The sequence below is a fragment of the Syngnathus leptorhynchus genome, chromosome 1 (assembly GCF_054491065.1).
Source record: "Syngnathus leptorhynchus isolate UIUO chromosome 1, UIUO_Slep, whole genome shotgun sequence".
Taxonomy (NCBI): Eukaryota; Metazoa; Chordata; class Actinopteri; order Syngnathiformes; family Syngnathidae; genus Syngnathus; species Syngnathus leptorhynchus.
The window spans coordinates 25,950,988-25,966,632 of record NC_141195.1 but is presented as its reverse complement, the minus strand read 5'-3'; the positions used below and the strand labels follow the sequence as shown (position 1 = coordinate 25,966,632).

At 54.0% G+C, this 15,645-nt stretch overlaps 3 protein-coding genes across 5 annotated transcripts; 2 read left to right on the top strand and 1 right to left on the bottom strand.

Annotated features, from left to right (window-relative positions):
• Positions 1–2,889: 2,889 nt before the first annotated feature.
• On the top strand, positions 2,890–5,039 carry LOC147063097 (acidic mammalian chitinase-like). Its single transcript, XM_085921673.1, has 10 exons — positions 2,890–2,914; positions 3,009–3,035; positions 3,105–3,309; positions 3,383–3,442; positions 3,533–3,692; positions 3,775–3,884; positions 4,024–4,123; positions 4,193–4,357; positions 4,424–4,492; positions 4,577–5,039. The coding sequence occupies exons 1-10, from the start codon at positions 2,890–2,892 to the stop codon at positions 4,718–4,720; spliced, it is 1,065 nt and encodes a 354-aa protein (XP_085777799.1). The 3' UTR covers positions 4,721–5,039.
• LOC147063096 (N-fatty-acyl-amino acid synthase/hydrolase PM20D1.2-like) lies at positions 4,464–12,086 on the bottom strand. 3 transcript variants are annotated; one of them, XM_085933856.1, is made up of 14 exons: positions 8,670–12,086; positions 8,320–8,406; positions 7,579–7,814; positions 7,130–7,216; positions 6,922–7,055; positions 6,728–6,847; positions 6,577–6,652; positions 6,398–6,459; positions 6,090–6,168; positions 5,962–6,033; positions 5,723–5,888; positions 5,564–5,663; positions 5,314–5,487; positions 4,464–5,212 (listed from the first exon to the last, which is right to left on the bottom strand). In XM_085933856.1, exons 1-13 carry the CDS (start codon positions 8,869–8,871, stop codon positions 5,358–5,360), a joined length of 1,551 nt encoding a protein of 516 aa, XP_085789982.1. In that variant the 5' UTR covers positions 8,872–12,086; the 3' UTR covers positions 4,464–5,212; positions 5,314–5,357. The 3 variants fall into 3 exon arrangements, with proteins under 3 accessions (XP_085789982.1, XP_085789896.1, XP_085789821.1); XM_085933770.1 differs by having other exon boundaries at positions 4,471–5,140; positions 8,670–12,080; XM_085933695.1 differs by having other exon boundaries at positions 4,477–5,140; positions 5,318–5,487; positions 8,670–12,072.
• Positions 11,855–15,525, top strand: slc60a1b (solute carrier family 60 member 1b). The gene is made up of 10 exons (XM_085934191.1): positions 11,855–12,130; positions 12,241–12,439; positions 12,534–12,764; positions 12,824–12,974; positions 13,193–13,308; positions 13,737–13,910; positions 13,978–14,125; positions 14,193–14,263; positions 14,330–14,450; positions 14,518–15,525. The coding sequence occupies exons 1-10, from the start codon at positions 11,901–11,903 to the stop codon at positions 14,610–14,612; spliced, it is 1,536 nt and encodes a 511-aa protein (XP_085790317.1). The 5' UTR covers positions 11,855–11,900; the 3' UTR covers positions 14,613–15,525.
• The last annotated feature ends 120 nt before the right edge of the window (positions 15,526–15,645 follow it).

The window sequence follows — 15,645 nt, the reverse complement described above, 5'->3', positions numbered from 1 at the left end:
GCAAGGAGGCCAGTCGAAGCAACAGAAGGCTCACAGCAAGAACTTGAGCTACATACCTAGCAAAGAGGGCTACGCTAACGTGAGTTGTGTCGTAAGGTCATGGAAAAAAAACAATGGCGAGTACGTAGCCAAGGCCAAAAACGGCAACTATGTTACTGCTGGACAAAAAACAATGGGCTCATACTGAAGAGTTGTCCGAGTGAAATGAAGGCAGGGGGCGGACAAGAATGGGCCAAGTTCGAGTACAGCAAAGTAGAAGAATCCAAAATGTCAGCCCAAGAGTGCCACCGCGTGCCAGGCGTCAAATGCATTTCTCAAGCTGCGGAGCAATATTTACATCTCTATATCCTGGTTTGTGTCTCAAGAAAAGGAGATGTCACGGGAACGAGCGATGTTAGTTATTCTTGAAATGCAGGTGCACTTATGAGACACACCCCGTGAAGCTTCTGAACCTCCCCCCAACCCCGTTGCTCCAGATTTACCCGCATGGTTTCCACTCCCGCCAGACGTTGGTTAGGTCAGTTCCTTGTCAGGTTGGCTGTCAGTGCAAGAAATGACTGCCGTTAAATGCCTGGGAAACGATTGCAAAGTGTTGTGCAATTAAGTCGAGAAATGAACGGCCGCCGCCTTGGCGGATCGAGCCACACAAAGGGATGGACCGCGGGCGCCTGCTGCTCACGGCCGCGGCTGAAAAGGGCAACGTTGGGATTGCGCAAGTTCCCGAGTGAGCCCACCCCCCTTTGACGCTCGTCTTCTTTTGCTAGCCAACAATAACGACGCTCTAGCGCCTCCAACAGCGACGTCGTGACCTACGACTCCCACGAAGCCTGAGACCGGGATCACTGGTCGCTCAAGTGGTACCGAGCCACGTGTACCAAGATTCAAAGCGTGTGTGAGGAGCAGAGGTGTCAAAGCTCCTGCCCTGCCTGCCCCACTCTGCCTCGAGCCACACCGGCTTTTGCTTCTGTTCAAACAGCCCGGTGGCTAAACGAGCAAAGCCGGCTTCAGTCTACTGAGGACTTGCGGTTAGGGGGGAGGCCTTGGAATCGGCTCTATGAATGATGAAGTTCTGTTTTTTCTATCTTGGAACAGACCACCTTGTGTTCTATTCAAATCAACCGCTTCAGATTTCAACTGTGAAATCACTTCACTCACTTTCTTGATGAGCTAGCTCTCCGCGTGCTACGTGCCACGTGCCACGTGCCACGTGCCGTTCTCCAAGTGCCAAGCCACGGAAGACCCTCACGCTCGGTCGATGGGCATACGCCTCACGCCCAGGAGATTCCTTCCGTGACAAAAGAACAGAATGGGTGCCAAAGCGGTGTTTGGTTTGGCCAATTATTGCTAATGACCCACACACTCGGCACCTAATTGCATTGCCATTTGCAATCAAACCCACACGCCCAAGCACCTTTAATTACATTGCCATTTGCAATCAAACACACACACCCAAGCACCTTTAATTACATTGCCATTTGCAATCAATCAAACACACACACACACACACACACACACACACACACACACACACACACACACACACACACACACACACACACACACACACACACAATAAGTTAATGACATGGCCATTTTCAATAAGTCACACAAGGCCAGGCAGCATTGTTCAGAGCTTCTCATTTTTTTCAACCAAAGGTTGAGAAACAGCACAAGCATGCTCGACCAGAAAGTGCACACTTGAGTCTTGGGGCGCTCGCATCTTTGTGCTACTTGCACGTGAAATCCAAATAATAACGATTGATCATTACGTCGGAAGGGCCATCGTTTGTCTTTGTAAACAGCGCATTGCCACGGTAACACTGTTGTGGTCACACACGCACATAAAAATCTTTCAAAACTTTTCATCCTAAAGTCCTCGAGACAAAACACCCGACCGACGTTTGAAGACGATGGGATAAGATCCGTAGTTGGAGTTTGTTCAAATAAGACGTCAAGGAGAGGCGGCAAAAATCATATCTAATTCCGCAGTCAATTCAAAATGGCGGGAGGACTTCCTGTAAGGTTTGGCGGATGGCTTGGAAAGACTTTTGGGTTCGTCACAGGCTGTTTTCCAGAGCGCTTGCTGAACGCTCCGACCCGGAATGGTCGGTCAAGTTTTCAACTTTGATGTCACACACGACGCACTTTTGGCGCTCGCTCGGCCGAACGCGCGGACTGACAAAGTGACCCGAAAAAAGGCCACGCTGAGCCAATTCGAATAACCTGGTGATTGTTGCTGGCGTAGCGCCTCACCTCACCTGGCCTGGCCTCGCCTGGCCTCGCCCATCATCTGGTAATTATCTTCCTTCATGTGCCAAATAGCTTTGGGGAGGAACGCCGAGCATCTCGAAAGAATGACACGTGCGCCCAACCGCCACGACCAGAAGGACGCTATAAATAAGACAGTCGGTGCTCAGAGCTCATCGCGGAGAACTCCCCGAAGCGGTCTCGCTCATCGCCGAGAAGTCCTCGAAGCAGTCTCGCTCATCGCGGAGAACTCCTCAAAGCAGTCTCGCTCATCGCGGAGAACTCCTCAAAGCAGTCTCGCTCATCGCGGAGAACTCCTCAAAGCAGTCTCGCTCTCGGTAAGTCCACGATTGGGCTGTGGGTCCGTAGGCTCATTTGGAGGCCCCTGAGGAAATGCGCCGGCCTCAATCTGGCCTCCCGTCAAAGGCCTTTCTTTTCCGTACAACCCTTGATGGCTTCACGCAGCCGATCCGTGGCTAACGCTTGCCTTCTTTTTGTTTTCTGCACATCCCAACAAAAGTAAGGAAATGGAACTCCATGCTATCTTTGCCTTTTGATGGTTTCCCCAACGCCGCCCCCCGCACCGCACGGTCGTGACGTAACGAGCTGCCTTCTAACCAATTGCCCTTTTTCAGAAACGACATGAGGACGCTGATTCTTCTCGCCGGTAAGACGAAAGGGAACGAAGGGGAGGGAGGGAGGGTTGACTTGACTCGATAGCTTTGGGAATGGGCTTTCTGATGACAAATGGCAATTTGCAGGCGCCTGTCTGACGGTGGCCCGCTTGGGTAAGTAAGATTGTGTCTTGCTATGCTCCAAATGCTTTTGAAAGCAAGTGCTTTGCGCCCATCTTTCAGGCTCTGCTCAACCGACCGTGGCGTGTTACTATTCAAGCACCTCAGACCGACGGCACGGGCACAGACGGTTTGGAATTCCGGACCTCGCTCCCGTCGTCGATAAGTGCACTCAGATGATCTTTGGCTTTGCCTACATCCAACCCGATTATACCGTGACGGCCTCACAGACCGCCGAAGCACAATTTCCAGCCTTCAATGAGCTAAGGTCAGACATTGAGCGGGCACATTTTGCCGGTCTTCGGGATGAAAGAATGACAGACACACCTTTGCCCCAATAGAAATCATAATGCAAACCTGAAAACCATTTTGGAGGTCAACTTGATGCTTCAACCAACCACGTAAGTCACGCTTTGTTCAGATGACAGATCAAACGACTGAAAGGAAAAGCTGCGTGCGCACTGTCTCACCTCTTTTTGCTGGCTGACTAGAGTCCAAGACATGCTGGTCAACGAAGGAAACAGGGAGTCCTTTATCGGGTCTGCAATCAGCTACTTGACAACCCATGGCTTTGACGGCATCAACATCTTGTGGCTGAACATAAACCACAACAACCAAGTGACAAAGAGCCACTACACGTCCTTCGTGGAGGTACGATGGAAAAGCCGAGCTTCTCGCCCACCGCGGGCCGAGAGCCGGCCGCATCTCGACCGAGCAGTCTTTCGTCGTCTAGGAATTCCGAGCTGAAATCGACGAAAACTTTCCTGGACTACTGCTCACCGCTAGCGTGGCCTCTCGGATCGAGGACATCGAGAGGAGCTATGATGTCGTGCCTGTGGCCATGTAAGCCAGTGTCGCTTCCACGTGCGCCGCTCGCTTCCACGTGCCGGTTCCACGTGCGCCGCTCGCTTCCGCGTGCGCCGCTCGCTTCCACGTGCGCCGCTCGCTTCCACGTGCACCGATTCCCTCCGTCTCCACTCAGTGCCGTCGACTTCCTGAACGTGATGACGTCAGACACGGACGCATATTTTGCGCAAAGGACGCCGTCTTTCCAGACGCCGGGAGCCTCCTTGCAGTCGGCCGTACGTAAGCGAGGCACCGCTGCTCGTCGTTTCATGACTTGAGAGTTCTTTTGTCCCCGTTGACTTTAGTCCTTGGGAATGAAATACTGGAAGATGGCGAGCGCGCTACCCGAGAAGCTCAACATGGGAATCGGAGTGTTTGGACGCGTTTTCACTTGTGACACTCACGGCCAGGCTGAGCCGGTGCAGGGCAGCCTGAGCGATTTACCCGCCGGCATCTGGTCCCGTTATGAGGTAACCGAGGAGGCGGCGGCGGCTTGCCTTTGAAGAATCCAAAGAATACATCTTGCTTTCTCTCAGGTGTGCTCTTGCTCCGCTTCACCGACTATTTGGCTTGCCTTCGACAACCGAGCTGACATTGATGCAAAGGTACCCAAATCCAAAAAGCAAGTCATCAAACTGTCGTGCGTATATATTTATCGTGTGCTTTTTCTTCTTCTCGTGGTCATGCAGGTGCAAGTCATTCACACTGAAGGCCTTGCCGGAGCCTTTGTCGCGTCGATGGACCTGGATGACTTTGACGGGACCTCCTGCGCCGACCCGAGCGATCTGCACGGACCTTTTGCCGTCACCGATCGTGTGCACGCCCAATTATAAGTAACAAACCGCTAAACGGCGGAGGCGGGGCCAACGGCGGCGGCATCCTCCCTCGGGTTGACGGAATGGCTTTGACTTCACTTTGCCAATGCTTGCATTAGATTGACACCGTAGACTTGCTTGTCAAACACAATCAATGGGGAATTTAATTGGGGACAAAATGATAGCTCAGACAAATCACAATTTATGATTGTCTCTCTGAAGACCCGCGTGGAGAAGGTGTGCGCACATGTCGACGGCGTCTTCACTCACTGCTGTTGCGGGCCTCGATGGGGTTTCTGTATTTTTTGAAAGGCAATTCAATAAAATGCGTCTGACCGCAGTGCCTCCATTTCCGTTTTTTGACAACGTCCGAGTGCTGGGCGGCCGGCAACGCCGTTGTGACTTGACCAAAAGAGTATTTCTTGCAACTTCCCACTTCTTTGAGAGAGAGAAAAAAGAGAGGGAGAGAGTCTGTGAAAATGAGCGCCGGTGGGTCCCACGTCTCCCCGGCTGGCCCCAAAGGTCAGGAAAAAACCCCCCAAAAAAAAAAACCTCTCGTGACAAAGGTAAATTGGAGACAAAGAAACAGCAGTCAAACATTTGGCAATTACCTGCCTTGGATTTTGGAAAAGGCGCACAAGGCTGTCGTGGCGGTCTAGAGTTCACGGCCGGAAGCGTGAGGCTCAGGAAGCCCGTCAATGTCGGCGTTTTGGATCAATCTGGAGTAGAAAACGACAAGCTCCTCGTAGTTCTTCTGGGAAATCCTTTCGTCGATGCCGTGAAACCTAAGAAAAGGGGAACAATACATTCCTGCTCAACGGCAACACTCGATAAGCGCCCTCGGCGGCCGCCCTCGCGTACCTCTCGGCATCGCCCGGTTTGAACCACAGAGGGGCGAAGCGGTAAATGTCGTCGCTCACGTCTTTGAAGTGCCGACTGTCCGTGTTCCCCACGCAGATGCCTGCGTCCAAACGGGCCGTCAAGCGCCGCGCCCGCCGCAGAGCCAGGACAAAATGTTACCTGGAGCCACCGCGACGCTGGGAAACAGGTCCAAGATGCTTTTCTTGACCATCTGGAAGCCAAAGGATTTCTCGTCGAACGAGCTGACGGGCAGCGGATCGAAGCCCTCGACGAGCTCCACCTCGACGCGGGGGTCGCCGATTGTCGAGCGGATGAGGTCCAGGACCTCCGGGAAAAGCACGACCGTCACTCGACCCCGCGCGCGCGGCCAAAACAAAAGAGACGGGACTCGCCGCTACCTCTCGTAAAGACTGCGCCGAGTGGATGCGTAGATTCACGTGGGCTTCGGCCGTGGAAGGCATGACGTTGGACTGCAAAAAGAGGCTTGGAAAATCGGGCCCCGTGGCGGGAATCCAAATTGCCTTACCTTTACACCCGCCTTGAAGATTGTGACCGCGGTCGTCGTCCGTACAAAGGCATTGGAATCCGGCTTTTGTTCGAGAAACCTGCGCCGCAAAACATGCAAAAAGAAGGATGGGTGAATGGATGGAGGGATGGATGGATGGATGGATGGGGGATGGATAGATGAATGGCTGATGCATGGATGGATGGATGGATGGATAGATGAATGGCTGATGCATGGATGGATGAATGGATGGATGGATGACGGATGGATGCATGGGTGGATGGATGACGGATGGATAGATGAATGGATGGATGGGAGGATGCAGTCACCTGCCAACAAGTGGAGAAAAGAGCCACAAATTTGACAGGATGAACCTCAAGGGCAGCCCAAACTGAAAGAACAAAGAAGTTGCTTTGATGTACGCAACTGGAGCAAGCGACTGGCTGGCTGGCTGGCTGGCTGGCTGGCTGGCTGTCTGGCTGTCTGGCTGGCTCATTTTCCAGCTTACCTTGTGAGCCAGGTGTTCAAACGTTTGCCGTTCAGGTCCAGAACCAAACAACATGGGCATGGGGTTGTCCTCGAGTCTGTCCGAGAGAGCGGGCAGCACATGGAGCCATACGGAGACATATGTACGTCGTCAGAAGACCTAGAGTCCAAACCTTTGAACTGCGGCGGCCAAGATCCCGATGCTGCTCTGCCTGGAAGGCATGGAGGCGTGGCCGGGAAGCGTGGACACGCTCAGCCTGACGCTGGCCAGCCCCTTCTCGCTCACGCCGATCCTAGAGCAAACACAGTTGGTCTCTCCGGCGACAGCCCACCATTCCGCCGCCGCCGCCGCCGCCGCCCTCCTCACAAAGCGGCGGGGCCCCGGAGCCCGCCGATGACGCCGTCCAGCACGGCCAGACCCTCATCCAGGACGAAGGACAGGCGCACGTTACGCCGCTTCAGCAGTCGCGCAATGGTCTGGGCTCCCTGCTGACCGCCGACCTTCAAAGGACGCGCAAAGGTGACCCGGGGCGTCCTCCTCGAGCGAGCGAGCGGGTGACGGAGAGGTAGGTCACTTCTTCGTCGTGGCCCAGACCGATGTAAAATCCTCGCCGCGGTGCGTAGCCTTTCATTAGCAAGTATTCCAGGGCCTGCAGAATACCCTGGAAGACACGCACGGAAAGGTCACGTGCGCCGTACGTACGTCCGGTCCAAATCGGTCGGACGGACGCAAACAGAGGCCGTGCCGAGTGAAAAGCCAAAGAATGAAAATTGGGATTGTGAGGGGGCATGAGCAAGGATGGGGCAAGGATAGTGAAACTTGAAAAGTGCGACGGACGTGGCTCAGGCAGTAGAGCAGATGGGTCCATTAGTAACCGGAGGGTTGGCGCTTGGACCCGAGCTCTGTCGCAGTCCAGTGTCGTTGTGTTCCTTCCCGCACCTTGCCTCCAGGCCGCCGTTGTGAATGAGAACGTGTTCTCAATTGACTTACCTGGTAACACATTGAATACAAAAATTCTCTCACCATCAAAGAGCCCTTGTCATCGATGGTCCCTCGGCCGTAGATGAAACCGTCTCTCTCCTGGGCAGAAAAAGGCGGAGCCGACCAGCCGTCCGACTCGGTGGCAGGCACCACGTCGATATGAGCCAACAGCAGGTACGGCGCCAGGCCGGGCTGCGATCCCGGCACCCAAAACAGGTGGCTGTAGTTGGCCACCACTTGGTGATGGACCGAGCTGGAGGTGAAGAGTGTCGGGAAGGCTTACGAGGAGGGCGATGGGGGGGAGAGAGAGAGAGAGAGAGAGAGTAAAGCTGCTGCAGCTCCTCTCTTTGCTGATGTGGAAATGTCATTTCATGTTATGCCAACAAAATCAAGTTTGTATGGATGAAAAGCACTTATGGGGCAAACATTTTTATTCATAAAACTAAAGTTGTGGTTTGTGTGGGGATTTCATCACCCTCATTTTCACAGGCAAAGTTCCTGTAAACATGTTTAGTTGATAATCAACTTTGGTCTATTGAAAGAAAATGAACTTTGTTTGCTTGCTTGCTTGCTTGCTCGCTTGTTTGTCTGCTGTGGCGGCGGCAGCGAAAGTATTCCGTAAAGAAGCGCGAGCACCTGGATGGATGGATGGATGGATGGATGGATGGATGGATGGATGGATGGATGGATGGATGGATGGATGGATGGATGGATGGATGGATGGACGGACGGATGGACGGATGGAAGGACGGAGGGAGGGAGGGAGGGAGGGATCCGCCTTACCTCTTCGCAGAAACGAGTTGAAGTGCAGTAGTGCAGTGGTGTTGCGCTTCGTGGCCGAGAGAGACACAGTGGGGATACGAATGGCCTCTAAAAAGGAAGGAGAGAGACAAAAGTTGTTCTTGCTCGCATCACGTCGCGTCGCGTCACGTCGGGTCACGTCACGTCGGGTCGGGTCACGTCACGTCGCATCGCATCGCATCGCATCACATCGCATCACGTCGGGTCGGGTCGGGTCGGGTCACGTCACGTCGCATCGCATCACATCGCATGACGTCGCATCGCGTCGAGTCACGTCGCGTAGCGTCACACACGTCACGGCACGTCACGTCACGCACGTCACGTCGGCGCACCTTGAAAGCGAGTCAGGAGTTCCTCTCGTCTCCGCTGGTCGATATCGAGCGAGATGGGCTCACTCGGCGTCGGCCAGCGGCCCTGTTCTAGTCCCGAATTGACGTCGTCCAGTGACAGCGTTCGGATGGACGCGATCGTCAGCAGGATGACAACAGCAGCCAATCCGGTACCCAGGAGAAATTTCAAAAGTTGGATTATCATGGCTCTGGGGAACAACGGCCCTATAACTCGTCAGGTTCCTCCCGATGCGGGCTAAAGGTCAAGTGTACGCGTCTACTCCTTTCCAGCGTGAAACAGTCCTGACGCTAAACCAACACGCATGCGTCGGCAATGACGTCACTCTTCAACACGGAAGCAAAACGGAAGCTGCTTCAAAATATCAGGAAAAAAAAAAAAAAAAGGAAATAAAACCAAGTGTTGGGCGTACTCTCCTCCTTACTTGCTTCTCCCCCTAAATGAAATAAATACAATATGTCGAACCACTGTGTAACAGGATTAGGAAACGTGCGCGTGACTAAAGCTGAAGGTATTGCCTGCCAGATTTATGCAGGTGTCTTGAAGTTATGCTCTCTGAGGCATCAGGGTTACCTGATAAGATGTCGCAATTTCATCAATAGGGCTGCCAATTGTTTTCTTCACGTAACGTCTTTCCACATTCATTTGAAATCATGACTGCAAGAAGGAAGAAGTCATCGAAAAAAAAAAAAAGACTGATCCTAACGGCTCACAAGTTCAAGTCATACGAGTAAAATAGCAACATTTTCTTGGATAGAAACAAAAATCCCTATTCAATCAAAAGAATTTGACATAGTAAGCACATAGATCACAGCAGTTGAATAGAATCAACTCTCACGCTAGCTAGATGTCATGACAATTATTCTCAAAGCATCCCCTGATCTTTGATATGAAACAGACATTCAAATCAAGATGTGCAAAATGAGACGTTCGAGAAAGTTACTCGATCCGATGCCAAGAAAATACCCTGACGGTTATTCATAAGTTATTGTCTATTAAGTGGCAGAAAGAAGGGCTTATTAGCTTTATTTTCACAATTGCATCTCCAAAGGACAGCTGGTCCTTTCTTTGTCATCTCAGCCTTTTTGCCCACGTGTTTGCACTTCTTCAAAACAAATAAGGAATAAGAGTGCAAAATGACAAAAGGCCAAAGGGGCAGCCGAGCCGAGCCGAGCCGAGCCTAGCCGGTGGTGCGTGCAGTGCGCGGGACCGCTTCTGGGCTGAGCGCTCTGAGAAAGTCCCGCACGACTCGCTGGGTTTGCCACTTCAACTCTTCCGGCGTGAGCCGAGGAGCGAAAAGGTGCTTGACCCCGCTGAAGCGAGCAATGCAATACGAGCGAAGCGAGCGAGCGTCGCAAAGCGAGCTAAGTGCTTTGCGGGCGGGAATCTTGGCGCTCCCGGGCTTCTGCCAATCATGAATACTTGGCTAGGCAGAGGCGGAGGCAGGCGCTTGGTTGTTGATTATTAATGGCAATCTCAAGATGGCACAAGTTGAAGATTACTTCCTGCGTTGTTATATCTCCACGAGCGGAAGTCTCGGAGGCTGGGGAATGTTAATAAATGTCTTTTGTATCAACAAGGCTTTCTCGAGTGTGTCCCGTATATTGAAATGCACGTTTCTGCGTCATACTGCCGCCGAGTGGCCAGGTTTTTGTTTGGGGTGGGGGGGGGGGGGCATTTTTATTGGCAGAAAGCCAGGTGGCTGGGGCTCTTTAATTGCGCCCCTTCACCACTGCCGTTGACCGTAGCGTCCGAGTCGATGATTAACGATTGAAGTCCAGCGAATCGGTTTGCTTGCCTCGGCTCGGTTTTGGGTTCCTACGGACAAAATGCACCGCTTTGCTGACGCCATTCTATGAGAGTCTCAAAAAACAAGAGTAGGTTTGAATTGCATTGATTTGGATTGAAATTCCTTTCCCATTTGAATGCGCCATTGTTGCCACCTCATCCAGCTGTTGTCCAAAAATGGAAAGTAATTGTACTTTTGCGGGTGTTGTCTTTCCAGAGAGATCTCCAGGGTGCTCCCGCTTTGCGTATCCTCTTGCTTTGCTCGTCCCGGGCAATCATTAGGCATCGCGTCCCTGTTTTACTGCTAGCTCGCGGAAGACGTCGGACTTTGTTCTCAGCACTAACCAGAAGCCGATGAGGTCAGGGTGTCCCAAATTGAGTTTGTCGAGCCGAAAGCGAGACTTGGGAGTGTTTGGTTGAGCTCAAGTGAGCGGACGGAAGCAGGAAAGAAGAGGCGCCGGCCGCAGAAAGAAAGAAAGATTTGGAACGGAAGGCGCCAAAATGGCCCTCAGAGGTTCCCTCCGCAAGCAAAGATTTGCCCATGTTGAAAGACGAGCAGGCACAAAGCCACACGCCATCTCAGGCCAACCTTTTCAATCAAGACAACCACCCACCGAGCACTCAAAGAATCCTTTCATGTCTTTATTTAAAGTCCGCAGATGCCAGATGTGCACGAGAGCCGAAGCAATGTGAACCGGGTTGCCAGGTTGAACTTTGAGCGAGCCGCCAAAGCCATTACAGCCAAAGTGATTTCCAAAGTGTGAAATACAGTCTGCCGTTGTGCCATTGGCTGGCCACCAGACTTGGCTTCAGAGTGGACGAGACGCACGGATGACAAAGGCTCAGGCTGTTTGTCATCCGGCCAAATCCCAGCGAGGGTGGCGCATGGCCATCATCGCCATCGGACACTCGGGTGTCCTTGTCATCCGTGCGTTGGAAGGAAGCTCCAAAGCCCAATTCAAAGTTGGAAAGCAATGGCCAAGAGTGTGATGGAACTAGGGGGACAACTTTGAGCCGTGTTGTGTGCGTGCGTGGTTAATTAGGGGGAAGGAACCCCCATCATTTTCCCTCGGGCCGTGTCACTTTTGTGCCACTGAATGTGAGAAGACCACCAACACCACCAACACCAACACCACCGTGGGTCATCCGCCGCCATTTGGACGGGGGCTCGCTCTGGCTTTCTCGGAGCCGCTAATCATTGAGCCGCGGCCGGCGAAGGCTTCCGTTCTTGTCCCTCTGTTTTTTTTTGCCCTCCACACATTAACCCAAGAGGACATCCTTGTTGGTTAAGCAATAAAAGGGAGGAGGGAGCGGCGGGTGGCGAGCGGGTGGCGAGCGGGTGGCGAGCGGCCGGCAGCGTTTAAAAGGCAGCCGGGGAAGAGGCGAGCGGCCACCACCACGCGGACAGCCGCTCCTTGACGGCCAAGATGTTTGTGGACGAGCGCATCGTGACTCTGTTCAAGAGGAACGCGCACCACACCTTGACTTACTGGAGCCTTTTCTTCAGCTTTGGGCTGAGCATCGCTTTTCTCGGGCCCACCATTAAGGACCTGCAGTGTCAAACCAAGTCCACGTTGAGCCAGATCACCTGGGTCTTCTTCTCCCAGCAGTTCTGCTTGCTGATCGGCAGCTCGATGGGCGGCGTCTTCAAGAGGACGTAGGTAGTCACCGCCGCCGCCGCTGGCGGGAACCGTGTCCCGCCAGCCTCGCCAGCCTCGCCAGCCTTCCCTCACCGCGAGAACCCGCCCTCGACTCGCTCCGCTCTAGGTTGTTCAGCGCGCTGTCTGCTTTGTTGGCGTCGACGCTCCTCATCTCGGTCATCTTCGCCATCATCCCTTGGTGCGCCCAAGTCCTGACGCTGGCCGTGGCCATGGCCGTGTCCGGCTTGGCCATGGGTGTCATCGACACCATCGCCAACATCCAACTGGTCAGCATCTACCAGAAGGACTCGGCCGTTTTCCTGCAGGTGAGGAGAGCCGAGGATCTCTGGCAACTCTGCCAGCTTTTGGCGGCTCTGCTGGCCGGCTTTAGGCAATTTCGGCAGCTTTGCTTTTCGCCAGGCTCTCCATTTCTTCATCGGCTTCGGCGCCCTGGTGAGCCCCCTGATCGCCGACCCCTTCCTGTCGGAGCACTGCGGCAACGGCACCGGCAACGTGACCGAGTTGACGCATCACTTCAGAAACGCGCTGATAGAGAGCCCCGTCGCCGAGCGCAACGTCACGCCGAGCCACGGGGGGGAGGCGGCGGGGTCCGGTGTGCACTACGCCTTCTGGATCATGGCTCTTATCAATGTAAAGAGGTCCCCTGCGGTGAAATTGCGGCGGAATTTGATTGCCTTTGGCCCCCTCAGCTGCCCGTGCCCCTGGCCGTGCTCTTCCTGATGTATCGCGAGCGGCTGATCCCGTGCTTCCCCGGCGCCGCGCCGCATCTGCTGGACAAAGACGAACTGGCCATGGAGAACCGGCACGGAGGCCGAGGCGCCGAGGCGCACCAGGCTGGAGGTAGGTCCGTTACTGATTCATTTCATGCCTGCTTTCTTTACTCTCTCTCGCCATGCCCGGGCGACAAACAAGCAAACAAAGAGACAAATGTAGTTGTGCCTGGCTGGGCTGCCTGGCTGGCTGGGCTGGCTGGCTGGGCTGCCTGGCTGGCTGGCTGGGCTGCCTGGCTGGGCTGCCTGCCTGCCTGCCTGCCTGCCTGCCGCTAATTGTGCACGCAGGTCACGGGAATATCTTCAGCTGCTGTCAGAATGATAACCTGCGTGGCCTGCCGCTATCCTTCTTCATGATTCACATCCTGGGCGGGATGGTGCTCTTCATGAGCGATGGCATTGTGGTGAGGCACACACAGACACAAACACACAAACACACACACACACACGTACTGGAGAGCCAAGCTTTTTTTTGTTTTTTGCTTGGATGCGTGAAACCAAAATGAAGCCAGTAGCTGCACGCTGACCTCAATTCAGGAAGACGTAAGCCTTCAGGTTCTCTGTCAAACAGCCAACAACGAGAATGAATTGTAAATGGAAAATCACTCCTCTAGCTTACTGCTAACACAAAATAGCAAACACGGGCTAATGAATGAGGAGGAAGTCGAGGCAAAAATGCTCCGTGCGGTATGTTCTGCGGAATTGTTCTGTGCAATTCAGCAGATACATTTTGGGAGCAAGGCTCCGCACGCCACGCCACGCCACGCCACGCCGTCGCAGGAGCAAGCCACGGTCGTGACGCCGCGTAACCGAGGCCCACTTTGTTTTCCAGGGCGCCTACGCCGGCTTTGTCTTCACGTATGCCGTCAAGCCGCCCATTTCTCTGGCCCATAAGGCAGCCGGCTACTTACCCAGCATTTTCTGGGCGGCCATCACGGCAGGTCGGCTGCTCTCCATCCCTCTCTCGTACCGTTTCCCAGTGGTGAGACTGCTCATCTTCAACCTGGTAAGGAAAGCGCAAGGCAAGGCAAGGGCGCTCGGGGGCTTCAGGCAACTTGTCCTGCCTTTGACAGGCGGGCGCTATCGTCACCGTCTCGCTGCTGCTGATCCTCCCCGACAGTAGCGCAATGTTGTACGTCGGCACCTGTTTGTGCGGGCTTTTCCTCAGCAGCGTCTTCCCGTGCATGCTGGCCTACACCGAGGACATCCTCGATTACCAGGGTACGGCCGAGACCGAGTTGCTTGCGCACACACAACGCATTGATAGAAAACAATGGCACCTTTCTAGGATGCGCTACCTCGGTGCTGGTGACCAGCGCGGGAATGGGAGAGATGGTCATGACGGTTCTGGTGGGCTCTGTAAGTCTAGCGGCCGCCAATGCGCCGGTCTCCCAAAACAACACCCGGTGCCGTTCCCTTCCCCAGATTATCGAGACGAAAGGCAGCTACAGCTTTCTTCTGTGTGGCGTGGTTATCGCCAGCCTTGGGTTGCTCCTTTTTCTGGCGCTGCTCTTCTTCCATCGGATGCACAGAAACTACCTCACAGGTACGGCGGCGTCACGCATTCGGACACCCGATTGGCATTCGCCTCCCGACCCCTTGCTCGTCGCTAGGAACGTCGAGAAAGTCGGCCATGGTGGAGGAAGAAACGCCAGGAGCGAGTGGCTCGCCCGCAGCTGAGCCAAACGAGGAGGCGCAGAAGAGCTGAGAGGGCGGGCGAGGGCCAGCGAAGCCCGGCGAGGGCCGGGAGAGCCGGCGAGGGCGGGCGAGGGCGGGCGAGGGCCCTTTCTTTCCTCCGATCCCTTGACCACAAAGACTCTTCCGTTACTTGAGATGGTTTTGTCATCGGGGATCATCATTGATGCCGTTTGTGATGGTTTCAGTTTTGTCTTTTTGATTATTCTCAAATGTCGCTTTGGCCCAACGGAGGCAGTCGGGCATCGCTATGACCTCTGCTGCCATTCAATTTCCCGCACACGGCATGGCATCCTGCGGCAGCTGCTCCCGCATTGAAACATTCCGAGAGAGACTCCCATCCATCCATCCGTCCGTCCATCCATCCATTCGTCCGTTCATCTGTCCGTCCTCCATCCGTCCCTCCCTCCATCAAATAAACTACGAGCCAATCCGAGCGCCGTTGATCAATCCAGAAGGACTTGTGGCCATTCAAGAGAAGGCAAAGGAGCGAGCAGGCGAGCGAGCAAACGCCCGTTCCAAACTCGAAAGCTTTGTACTATTTTGACGACAAGCGTATTGAAAGTGTGGCACTATTCCAATGCGGATGCTAAAAAAAAAACCCTCATCAATATCGTCCGACTGTCTCTACTGAGAGTGAATATGATGGCTAATTCTGATTCCTGGTCTTGTTTTTGTTTGCTCTTGAGCCGCTGTGCTTTTGCACTCATCCGATGAAGCCGGGACTCTGAACTTGGCACGACCACAAACAATGATTAACGCATTGGATTTCACAACGCCTAGCTCGCGTGCTTCAGCATGCAGCCAGCTCGTCCACAAGGGGGCGACAGCCTCGTCGTGGGCTTATAAATTTGATTTGGGCGCAAGTTGGCTGGCGCGGCGCGGGGCCCTGCACGTTGCCCCCTTACAAAACAACAGGCAGGTTGTGAAACAATCACACTTTGGCAGAGGACATTTAGATCAGCTTTGATCATGTGCGCTCGCTATACGTACTGCCTCTGTTGAGAGGGTTGCAGAAAAGCTCAGAGCCAGAGCGATTTTTCATC

Bases quoted from the DNA above. Each gene is read 5' to 3' on its own strand.
- LOC147063097 (XM_085921673.1), top strand. From the start codon at position 2,890: ATGAGGACGCTGATTCTTCTCGCCG. The intron at 2,915-3,008 runs GTAAGACGAAAG...GGCAATTTGCAG, and splicing joins GACGCTGATTCTTCTCGCCG to GCGCCTGTCTGACGGTGGCC. The intron at 3,885-4,023 runs GTAAGCCAGTGT...GTCTCCACTCAG, and splicing joins GATGTCGTGCCTGTGGCCAT to TGCCGTCGACTTCCTGAACG.
- LOC147063096 (XM_085933856.1), bottom strand. From the start codon at position 8,871: ATGATAATCCAACTTTTGAAATTTCTCCTGGGTACCGGATTGGCTGCT. The intron at 8,407-8,669 runs GTGCGCCGACGT...CTTCCTTTTTAG, and splicing joins ACTCCTGACTCGCTTTCAAG to AGGCCATTCGTATCCCCACT. The intron at 7,815-8,319 runs GTAAGGCGGATC...CCTCCTCGTAAG, and splicing joins CAACTCGTTTCTGCGAAGAG to CCTTCCCGACACTCTTCACC.
- slc60a1b (XM_085934191.1), top strand. From the start codon at position 11,901: ATGTTTGTGGACGAGCGCATCGTGACTCTGTTCAAGAGGAACGCGCAC. The intron at 12,131-12,240 runs GTAGGTAGTCAC...GCTCCGCTCTAG, and splicing joins GGCGGCGTCTTCAAGAGGAC to GTTGTTCAGCGCGCTGTCTG. The intron at 12,975-13,192 runs GTAGGTCCGTTA...TTGTGCACGCAG, and splicing joins CGAGGCGCACCAGGCTGGAG to GTCACGGGAATATCTTCAGC.